Genomic DNA, 10,894 nt, shown 5'->3' on the forward strand with positions numbered 1-10,894 from the left:
GGACAGGTATCACTCTACCCTATTCTAAAAAGCCAGCATCAGCAGCTTGAATCAAATGGTAATAAACTTAGGGAGAAAAACCCTCTAGATAAAATAACTTGTCAGGTAGATCTTCTTTTACATGAAATAAAAAGTTGCTAGAGTGGACACTCTTCAAGAGGAGAGAAGAAAATATTCTTCTGAACCCTGCTGCCTCCCTAACCAACATCCTATTATGTCTAGTCCTTGCTCAGAACATACTGGCTGCAGCCACCAACAGCCATGTCTGTGAAGGATCATCTTTGCCCTTTAATTTAGAGTTGTGTCTCCAAATCCTGCCAAAGCAACTGCTCTCTATTACAGTTGGACTGCTCCTCCCAAGCAACTTAGAGACCTGGAGGAGGAAGTAGAATAAATATTTCTAACTCTGAATAGACATCCTCAACAAGTTTACTCCACCCAACTGCCCCCACTTTGGTTCCTGTCTCCCCTCATTTTCTCCTTCTCCGAGTACCCAATGGAAAGCTGACAAGCCTCAAGCAATCCCAAATGCCACTCCAGAAAAGAGGCAACACGCATCATTCCATATGAACAAATTGTAAAACTCTTTATATTAACTGATTAAAGTCACAAGCCTGTTAAATGGCCAAAAACCACATCCGATTAGAAGTCCTTCCCCTCCCCACCCCACTTAAGAAAAGGTTCAATCCTCCTTCTCTAGACTGAGATGTCAAAAGGGGTTGTGGGTATGTGTGTGTATATATGTGTGCACCCTTTGGGCAAGGAGTGCTGAAGAGAGGAAGTGGACATGAAGGTGGGTTCCGAACACATCTTTGGGGACCATTTCCGATCCAAGGGACCAGGGGAAGAGGCCACCGTGGCTTTGCCCCTACCCCCAACAAGGGAATAGGGAACAATGTATGCAGTCACTTCATGGGCATCCAGGGATCTCCAACTCCTGAATGCCTGTTTTGTCAGCTTACCAAGAGCAGAACATTAAGACAAACACGCCCATCACCCAGCTAAAGGGGAGAACTGCTCCCATTTCTTTCTCCCTCAGACTCCCAAGAAGACTGACACAGTCCCCCTTCACCCTGAATTCTTACACCTATCTCATCTGCAGAATTAGGGTGGTTCTCCTCTCACTGATGTCCCTACTCTCTATATATGAACCTTTGACAGTAGCCCCAAACTGCAAAATCTCAGCAGTAGGCCCAGCTTAGGGCATCAACAATAGAATATGTGGCCCATTCCCCTAAGGAACAATCAGTAGCACTCCCACCGTGTTTGCCCCATCCTTTTGTCTGGGAGAGATGTAGCATACAGGTAGTTATCGAAGCACCCTACACACAAATCTCCTTCACTATGCCTATCCATCATTGTTTCATACCAAATGCATGCCAAATTCACATAAGGATACTCTCTACTTACTCCTTTATATATCTGCTAAGCTTCAATACACAGCCCAAAAACAGAAGGCAGAGAGGTCCATATCTAAAACAAATAATAATAGCTAATGTGCAATAGCAGCAGTTTACAGTACAGAAATTGAGGCTAAAAGAGGTTAAGTAACTTTTCCAGTTTCCCAATCATTGCCTGACTCCAAAGCTCTTGTTTTTAAACACTGAACTCTCCTGGGAGGCCTTTCCTCCATACTCCTGTAGAGGACTGAGTGAGGGACCTAAGGCAGGTCATGAGACTCAGACCTAATGGAGCTTCCCTCCCATCTCGAGCCTCAAGAATTCTGAATGATTCCTGAAGAATTCTGAGTCCTCTCTACTCCTGTTGCCAAAGAACTCCCACAACCTTTACATATAACAATATTTAAAAATTTCTGAAATCTCTGATTTCGCCTCTTCAAGATTCTAACTATAGCCAATCAACTACATTAAACTACCCAGTCAAATCTCAGAGTTAATATTTTCCATTTCGAGTGACCAAAACATCTGAAGAATTAATTTTTTAACTGAAACTAACTCAAAATGAATAAAAATCGAAGTTTTTCCTAACTCTCTTTTCCTAAGGAAATGTTACAAGGACTGAATAGACATGGCAGAAAGAGAAAATGGAGATCCTCTACTTCTCCTGCCTAATCTCTAAGAGAGATTTCCTCCACAACGCTCCCCTAAACGATAAGCAAAATTCTCACCCATTCTGATAGGTACCTTATATGCCTTTAGCCACCAAAATGCCATTTGTCTAATAATCAGACGTGTCCTGAGGGGTCTTGAAAATATCTGGACAATCCAGTCAAAAATTCTTTTAATCATCCAGCTGTTTGCTCTGTTTCACTCAAAAGCAGTTTATTGATAGTTAGCCATGCTCTACTCTCTGTCACACGACCAGAACATCTAATCCTGGAAGCCTGGACTTCTGCAACAGGACTCCATCTCTGTGGTGTTTGTTCTGTATACAGTTACATTTCAGTGTTTTGCAATCAGGTTTTCTCCAACTATATTAAAATGTTGAGGTCCAGACCTACTTTTATCCCTGTGATTTACCCATAATCCACACACATTTTATTTCAGCAGTTTGTGATTAGTGTGAAAGCTTGTTCAAGCCTGTTGTTCTTTCGTTCCTCACTATTCATTGCAAACCTACTGTGCTGCAACAGTAAGAAGCGGGTCTTCCAAAGCTGACTGGTTCTGCTTTTTCAATACTAGGATGACCCCTTTTACCCGCTAAAAAGTACATAGTCTCCTCTGAACAAAATCTGTGGGGATATTCAAGTTCTTCCACTACAATGGAGTTAGCATACTGGAGACTGAACATCTGTCTACCTGCCGGCACCGCCTCCTTGCGATGGTGTGGCACTCTCATCACAGACGTCCTCCTGGATGATCATTTTCCAGCCAAATAAAACTTTTATCAATAACCAAAGATGCACGCACTTTCTCAAGTCCATGTTTTTTGAGGAGACACCTGTCTTACTTTGTTTTGACAAGCATTTTAAAAGGTGTGAGCATGGAGAGGAAATGTGCTCAGCACAGGTGGAAATAATGTGCAAATTTTATATTAACGTGGAGCCCAACATGGGCTGACGCCAAGAAAGATCTTCGAAGCCTAGCCAGTAGCTTCCTGGAGGACCTACTGTCTATCTTTTGCAATCCCCCATAGAGCCTCTTGTTACTATTACTCTCTTTGTTATTGTTTCAGTCAGTCTTTACCACATGGAGACAGTCTATTTTCTAAAGATTACAGATTACTTGTCACTGTTGCCTCTTCAAGTTTCTAAGGGCCATGGCCAAAGGGCCTCAGGTACTGAGAGAGGGCAAGAGCTCTAGACACCTCCATTTTCTCTCCACCTCTCTCATCCTCTTTTTTTTCCCCTTACCCACTCTCTTCCTCTCTCCTCTGCCTTTTCATTTCACATTTACCCACCGGCCTTTTACTTTTGCCTTAGGATGGAAAGGTCTTAAGACAGCCGGCTGGAAAGGTCTGTGCCCTGCTGATGGGGAACTCTCCACGTGGGCGGGGTTGGGGACGTGGGGGCTCTAGGGCTAGGGCGGAGGTCGTTTGCAGGAGGGGCCGCAGCCTTGGATCTCGGGTACCCTAGGAAAGGAAGCCCCACTCGGAGACCCAGGCCTGAGGATGTTCCCGGGCAGGGGCTTGTTCAAAGGAGGAAGGCGGGGGCCCCAGCCAAAGCGGGCAGAGATTGCGAGGCTGGGGCTCTGGCGGGCGGGGAAGGCTTAGGGCAGCCGGGCCGGCTCTCCAGGAAGAGCCTCCAGAGCCGCCGCTGCGACTTTCTCTGCTTTTTGAAAAGGAGAAGGGAAGGCAGGCAAGTCTGAAAGCAAAAATAGCCTTGCCCTCCGCTGAAACTACCGCCCGTTTTCTAAACCTGATGTCTGCGACCCCCTCTCTCCCGTGGGTCGCTGTGCGCCTCCAGCCGCTTCTCTTTAAAAGGGAAGCGGGAAATCCACCCCAACCCCCATCTTCCCCCCACCCCACCCCACCGCCACCCCGCACCCCCCTGTCTGGAATTTCCAACCCAGGACTAACTCGTCTGATTTCTCCAGTCTCCCCTGCTGCTTTTTCCCCCTCTTTTTCTCTTCTTAACACTCCCATCCCAAAATCTAGGCTGTACTTTATGGAAGGCATTAGCCACATTTTAAGAATCATTGAAGAGGATGAGGGAGAGAGAACAAGGCTGAATTTAAATTCTGAAAGCCGGCAGAATGTCTGTTCTTCCAACGCCTTTGGTTCATACATTTATTCTAATAACATCACCACTACTGCCACCCTACACACAAAAAACAACAGAGGTATAACCAGTACATACCTCTTCAACAGAAATCCCTGAACTTCGACAAAAAGCACTTGGTGGTCCCCCCCCTTTTCGCTCAACTAAACCAGATCTAAATATTTTTAACGTTTTAAAATTGTATACTCACTAGCCCATCTCAATGGTATCTTTGTCAAGTGGCTGTTACACATTAAAGTCTGGAATAAATAAATTCAAAATAAGCCTTAAAAGTACCCAAACACAAAATAGATTCAAATGACATATATTTAGGTAATTTAAGAAGATTAGACTCTCAGACCTTTGAATAAAAATTCTTCCAATGGCTAATATCATATATTTATCTCTAAAACATAAATAATTATAAGAATGTTTTGCTCTTTTTTCACCAAAAGCTGTGCCATTAAAACTTTACATATGGAACTATACTTTGAATGAATTAGTGATGGGAATTACAAATTCTTCCCCTTCTTTAAAGTTCTCCATCTGAGAAACCAATGGAGTAAAATTTCTTCTACTTTGAGTCAGAAAATAAAGGGTTCTGAAAACCTACAATTCTTCCAAAAGATAGTCAGATATCACTGTCCTTAGTAAAGGTCTTGAAATACTGAGCACTAATGTGACAAGGATTTCTCTAGCAGTGAAGAAAACTTAAATTATGAATTTGTAAAGCTTACTTTCTAGGTGGAAATTAAAATTGGGGAGAGTGAATTGATTTCCACGTTTCCTCCAACTAGTGCAAAAAATTTTAAGAATCAACCATTTTTTAACTTAAAGCCCCAAAACTAACCAATATTCATTAAAAAAAAAAAAACTTCTTTACTAAAAGTGTCATAAACTGTTTCTACTTTAAACTTACTTGTTGAATACTTAACTTGTTGAAAGATACATCTGACAACTACAATCACTAAAGCAAGCCTGACAGTCTTCCTACTATAGTACTTTTTTCTCCTTTGTTGTTTTTTCAGACATTCCCTTATTTCTTAACCACTCTTATAATTCATATTCAGCCCATAAAGAACAATTTTCTCTAAAAGCATACCCATTTCTGAAGGCAAAAATTTTTTGCTTGTTTTGAAAACATTTAGTGATCCAATTATTTCAGAACCTCCACAAATCACTTAAAAATAGTTTTGCTTTTTATAAGGCATCTTTTACAGAGGTTTTTAAAGCAGCTAACTTTAGAAATTAAACTGTAAAATCAGAATGTTTGAACACTTTCTCTTTTGAGAGTTCTTAAACTTAGAAGGCTATGTTGGAAATTTAAGGTAAAGTGTTAGCCCATCTCATTTTAAGACAAGAGAAAAGAACCACCATTAACTTGTCTAAGGAAATCAGGTCTTGAACCTGAATACATTTCACCAAGAAAAATGTGGTACATCTCTTTCATTTTTTTTTAACAGCAACACCTTTTATTTTGATAACACCAGTTGACAGTAAGTATGCTATCTTTAGGTCACATTCCTCTAGAAAAAGGCATACACAGTGGCAAATGAAACAAAAGTTTAATTCCCTTAAAAAGCAAGTCATTTCCCAAAATAAACAAGACTCACTAAGATGGTATCTCTTTACCTTAACTACTTTTATGTCTCTCAAAACAAAACATATACAAACCCTCTTCACAACTGTTTTTAAAATGCTTTTGGTTTTACTCCTTTGTCCCAATATTTGACAGTGAATATATACAAAATCTCAACAGAAAGCTGAAATTGTTGACCAAAATTCCAACACTGTTTAAGAGGGGGTTTGAGAAGGTGCTCTCAGAAAAATTTAATGCCACTCATTTAAAAAATTCAAATTGTTTTCAGTTTAAATTCATAATGTTCAGTCTCTTGGGCTCTTAAAAAGGTACAAATTACATTTATCAAATAGATACAAAGTTAGGACAAAACATACTAATTCTTCAAAATCAGGGTTGCTCAGGTTAACTGTGATAATATCATCTTTTGTTTGACTGCCCCCTCTAAAAACAAAAACGAGTACCATTTAGCTTGTTAGGTTTTTATGAATTTCTTAGAAACATGTAAAGTTGTAATTTATTTGGAAATGATTGTATCAAGAAGTTCTCTTTCATTTTAATCAGTGAAAACAGAAGAGCACATATACACAAAATACATATGCACAGTTCATTTTGCTTAAAATATTAGTCATAATTAACTAGTTCCTGTTCTATAGATCCATGAGATTGAAAAGTCCAGCTGAGAAAACTTTTCAGACAGACTAAAAACACATACCACAATATGCTTCCCCAAAGAACACAAAATGATAGAGCATACTGACTTCACGAAAACAAACTTTCTTTTTTTAATCCCAAAACTTCAAAAATTGATTCATTCTAGAAAAATGAAGTGCCTTTTCACCACCACCCCCCAAAAAATAAAATAAAACACAACTGACTCAATGTTTGTGCTCAAAAATTATTTCAGGAAGGGAAGAACGCACAAAAGATCAAATTTAATGTAGGTGTGGAAAGGCAGATTTTGTACCCACTCTTCTCACAAACCCCACCCCTTCCCAACTCAAAAGAGCTCTCAGTAATGCATTTTGGAGGGAACAAGAAGGAGCCTAAAAATGGCTTGAAACCAACCAGATGGCTTAGGAGAAAAGATCCATAAATATAGAGCACCATGAAAATTAAAATATAAATGTTTTGGGTTCCATTTCATCACATTTAGCTATTTTTCTTGCTTTTCACTACATTCTCTTTAAAAATTAAACCATGCTGAAGAGCAAAAAAAAAAAAAAAAAATTCCTACGTATTTTGGAATTCTAGTTATTTTGGATATTTCTCATCAACATGTTTCAAACACTCAGCTTTCGGTTCAAATGTCCACAACCTTCTCAATAAATCTACTGGTGTCAAGTGTATGTTTTTCTCTAATTCCCATCTCCAGGAAATGCTTCCAAATAATAAATAAGACTTTTTTTCTTCCTTCCGATTTGATTGCCTCTTTACCCTAACTCTAATCGCCTTTCCAATAACAGAGTATTTCAAGCACTGGAGGTTAAATCACAAGCTCTGTAAACATAGTTACAAGCCATATTGATCATCTATAGATACAACAGTTCCAAGTTATTTAAATATCTCAAGCTAAAATACTGAACAGATTTTTCCTCCTGTTAAACTTTCTAGATCCTCTTAACCACCTCCAAAAAAGCACAGCCACCCACCTCCACCTTCCCATGCTAAAAGACCTGGGATTATCCTGAAAAGCAGTAAGTTTCCAGCTGAAATGAGGGGAGAAGGGAAGTGAGATAATCAAAGACTTACTGGGGGCTGCAATATGAGAAAACTGCACTGTCAACATGTTTAAAGTCAGATTTCAGAATGCAGAAAGACTCTACCCTTATACTTCCCAGCCAGAGTTCAGTGAAAGATTTAAAATGCACCATGAATCAGATTTAGGGATAACATGACAGAGGTACCCCACTTTGCTGAAGTGAGGATAGAAAGGTACTAGGTCACACACACACACTCATGGAGAGAGTTCTAGACCCTCCAAAGAGCCCCAGCTCACAGCCTGAACACAAAGCTCTCACCCCAGATGGTCCCCTTATAACAATGGACTGAAAAAGCAAGGGTGGGGGGCGGGGGACTCCGAAAGGAGAGTACAGCCAAAGCGTTTTCTTTGCAAAATCCAGTTGGGATTTCAGGACAGACATGTAATGTGAAAGACTAGGGATAGGGGTCTAAGAAAAAACTAATGTCCTACCCTGTTGCAGAAATATAAATGAAGCACACTCATAAGAGAATTCTTTTAGGATCAGGAACTCATTTCATTTCCCTTAGGGAGTCAAAAGGTGCCCCCCACCATTCACTTAAGAATTACCGTGAGGGAAGGATGAGGGGGGAAAAAAAACAACAGAAAATGAGGCCTGCTAGGAAGTTGCAAAAAAGTCCATGAGTCTAAACTCTTCAAGATTTTTCGCTTCCCCAGAAAAATGGCCCCACGCACCTTGAAAAACTCCACAGGCTTCTTCCCTATTTTTTTCGTTTACTTCTCCAAGTAACATCGACCCACCCCAGCCCCAGCTTATTATTTTTTTTACAAGCTGTAAACCACCCATTACAAGATCTTAGCCAATCTTCCCTCCCTGCCCCCAACATCCGGAGTTGGGGTGGGAAGGCCAGTAATGGGTTTCTTCCATTGGAGACACTTATGGACCCCTGAACACAGCCTCTCAGCGCCCACGGGCTCTCCCCGCCCGCCCCAGAGAAGAGCTCTTTCCTACCTTTGTTTTTTGGGCACCGAATGTTCAATCTCTAGGCGTTTTCCTTGCAGTTCTACTTTCCCTAAAGATTCCAAAAAAAAAGGCAATATAAGCGCTCGAACAGGGGTGGGGGGCAGGAAAAGGAAAGAGAAAGACATGAGTAATTCAGGAGTTACTGGGATGTAAGACCTTCCTAGGAATCCAGGCAGTGGGTTCCGCAGCCGGATGCGAAGTGATCGCTCTGAGAATAGTGGAGTCTAGATTCATTATTGTTGTTTTCTTAATTTTTGTTTTCTCCTGTTCTCACTGAGGCTAGCTTAAGTCATGGTTCGCTCCGGGAAACCGATTAGGGAAGAGTGCGAGGATGTCCGTTGGGTCGGGCTGCCTACACGGCTCCCAGATGTGGGGAGAAGGGGCCGAGAAAGAGCCCCCGTTTCTCCCTAAATGTGTTGGGGTGGGGTGCAGAACGAAACTTTATTTTTCCGTAGAGCCAGGGAGGAGGGCTTCGGTGGCGGGGCAGTCACCTGTCGGGCTGGTGGGGAGGCGAGGTCCTGGGGGAGCGGAACGGGGTCGGCAGAGAGGGTCCCCAGCGGCCCCGGCGCGCGCCTCCCGGCCCAGCCTCGCGTCTCGGGAAGCAGCATGGCGACCCGCCGCCGCCGCGCCACCCGCTCACGCCCCACTTTCAAATCAAAATGGCTCAAGCCCCAGGCCTTGGGCGGGAGGCGGGACCCCCGCTCTCCAGTCCTGCCCGAGGGCTGCAGTCCCCACGGAAACCCGGGAGGTCGCAAAGAGAGCGAGGCCTCTTGCCCGCCTGGGAAGGCCTACGGCGGAAGGGGAGCTAAGGGTGCTAATAGGGTGGGGTTGGGGGGCGTCCAGCCTCGGATGGGGAGGGGCCGACGTGGAAATAACGCCCAGACGGGGGGCGCCTCAGTGGCGCCCCCCCACTACTGCCACTGGGGGCTCCCGCATCATTAGTGGGGGGTGAGGGGACGGCCTTACTAAACCCTACAGGGGCTGGGAGAAAGGGGCGAGAATACCCCGAATGTTTCCGCGCAGGGGTAGGGATTGGGGGTGGGGTGGGGGTGTCCTTGGAGGTGGGTGGAGGGTGGGTCCCGAAGCCAAGCCCCGCAGGCCCGTGGGAGAGCAGAGTTGGCGGGCAAGGAGAGCGAGGCGCAGGTCTCCGTTGTTTGGGGATTTCGTCGTGGTTTCTCGGGGAGGTGGGCGCACTCTTACCGGAGAAAGTTTCGATGGCCTTCATCGCCCAGTGCTCGTCGGGGCAGTCCACGAAGGCATAACCGGACTTGACCAAGAACTGGCCGCTGTAGGAGATCTTGTGCTCTGCAAACACTTTCTCCAAGTCGGCGGGGGTCACGCTCTCGTTGAGATTGCCGATGTAAAGCTTGTTCATGGTGGCGGGCTCCGGGCGGGACGCGGTCCCTGGCAAGGCCGAGCGAGCGGGCGGGCGCGGGCGGCGAGCCTCCTAGGCCGAGACGCGGACGGGCAGGCGGCCGGCGGCGGCAGCCGCAAACTTTCTTTGCACCCCACCCCTGAAGTTGTCCGGAGCCCGGGACGCGGAGGGCGGCCAGAGGGCGCGCAGAGGTCACAGAGGAGTTCGGGGAGGCCCAGGAGAAGTGCCCGCGGGGCGCTGGGAGGCTGACGACGCGGCGCTGCTCCTTCCCTCTGTCCGAAACCCCTCCGAGCGGACTGGTGTGTCACGTTTCTCCGCGGCCGCCCTGGCGCCGCCTCTAAATAAAATCGACTTGAAAAAAAATGGAGCGGAAAAAAAAAAAAGGCGAAGCCACGTGGTGAAAGCCCCCACCCACCCTGCAGGGGAAGACCCCCGACGCCTCCAGGCCCTTTGGCCCTCCAGCCCGGCCCAGCCCACCAATCTCCCGCCAGGATGGGTGGGGGGGACACCCAATTGACCCCCCGAGCCAACTGGGCGGGTGGGGGCTGTGTTCCCGTGGCTCCACTTGCCCCCTCCTTCTTTTCAAGAATCTGGCCCCTAGGGAGGCGCCCCGCCCCCACCCATCCCCCTACCCGAGCCCTAGCTGGGGGAGGGTGGTCGGGCCCAGGATCTACCACCTCTTTATGGGTAAAATGTACGGTTATCTTTCATTCGTGTGGTGGGTGGGGTGAGTTTGCCCACCCTACCCCGGTTAACTGCTAGCGACTGACAGGAGGGGACGGCGGAGACAGACAAAGAGAAGCCGAGGACTCTGGGGTCTTCAAGAGGGGTCGCGCGAGCCGGCGACTTAGAAAGAAAGGCGCCTTTTCCCTTGATTTTTAAGTGGGGGGTCTCGGCTTTTCCTGCTCCAGCCCCGGGAGACCCCCTCGCCTCCGGGAATCCAGGACCGAGGGGCCCTGCGAGCGCGGGACCCGGAGGCTGGGAACACGGGGGGTCGCGACTGGGAATGAGGGATCGCAGGAAATCAGGTTTCGGGATTCCCCCGGGAGAAAGGG

At 45.6% G+C, this 10,894-nt stretch overlaps 1 protein-coding gene across 2 annotated transcripts in view; it reads right to left on the reverse strand.

Moving 5' to 3' along the window:
- The window catches only part of IGF2BP1 (insulin like growth factor 2 mRNA binding protein 1), a 38,616-nt gene extending 28,311 nt beyond the window's left edge, over positions 1 to 10,305 (reverse strand). The window contains exons 1-2 of one of the 2 annotated variants that reach the window (XM_011382641.2): positions 9,665 to 10,305; positions 8,453 to 8,513 (exon numbers count right to left, since the gene is read on the reverse strand). In XM_011382641.2, coding sequence (XP_011380943.1) covers positions 8,453 to 8,513; positions 9,665 to 9,839 — 236 coding nt within the window. In that variant the 5' untranslated portion in view covers positions 9,840 to 10,305. The remainder of the gene's footprint in view (positions 1 to 8,452; positions 8,514 to 9,664) is intronic. The other variant, XM_011382640.2, reaches the window with a different exon arrangement.
- Positions 10,306 to 10,894: the final 589 nt, after the last annotated feature.

The sequence above is a fragment of the Pteropus vampyrus genome, unplaced genomic scaffold (genome assembly GCF_000151845.1).
Source record: "Pteropus vampyrus isolate Shadow unplaced genomic scaffold, Pvam_2.0 Scaffold486, whole genome shotgun sequence".
Classification (NCBI taxonomy): domain Eukaryota; kingdom Metazoa; phylum Chordata; class Mammalia; order Chiroptera; family Pteropodidae; genus Pteropus; species Pteropus vampyrus.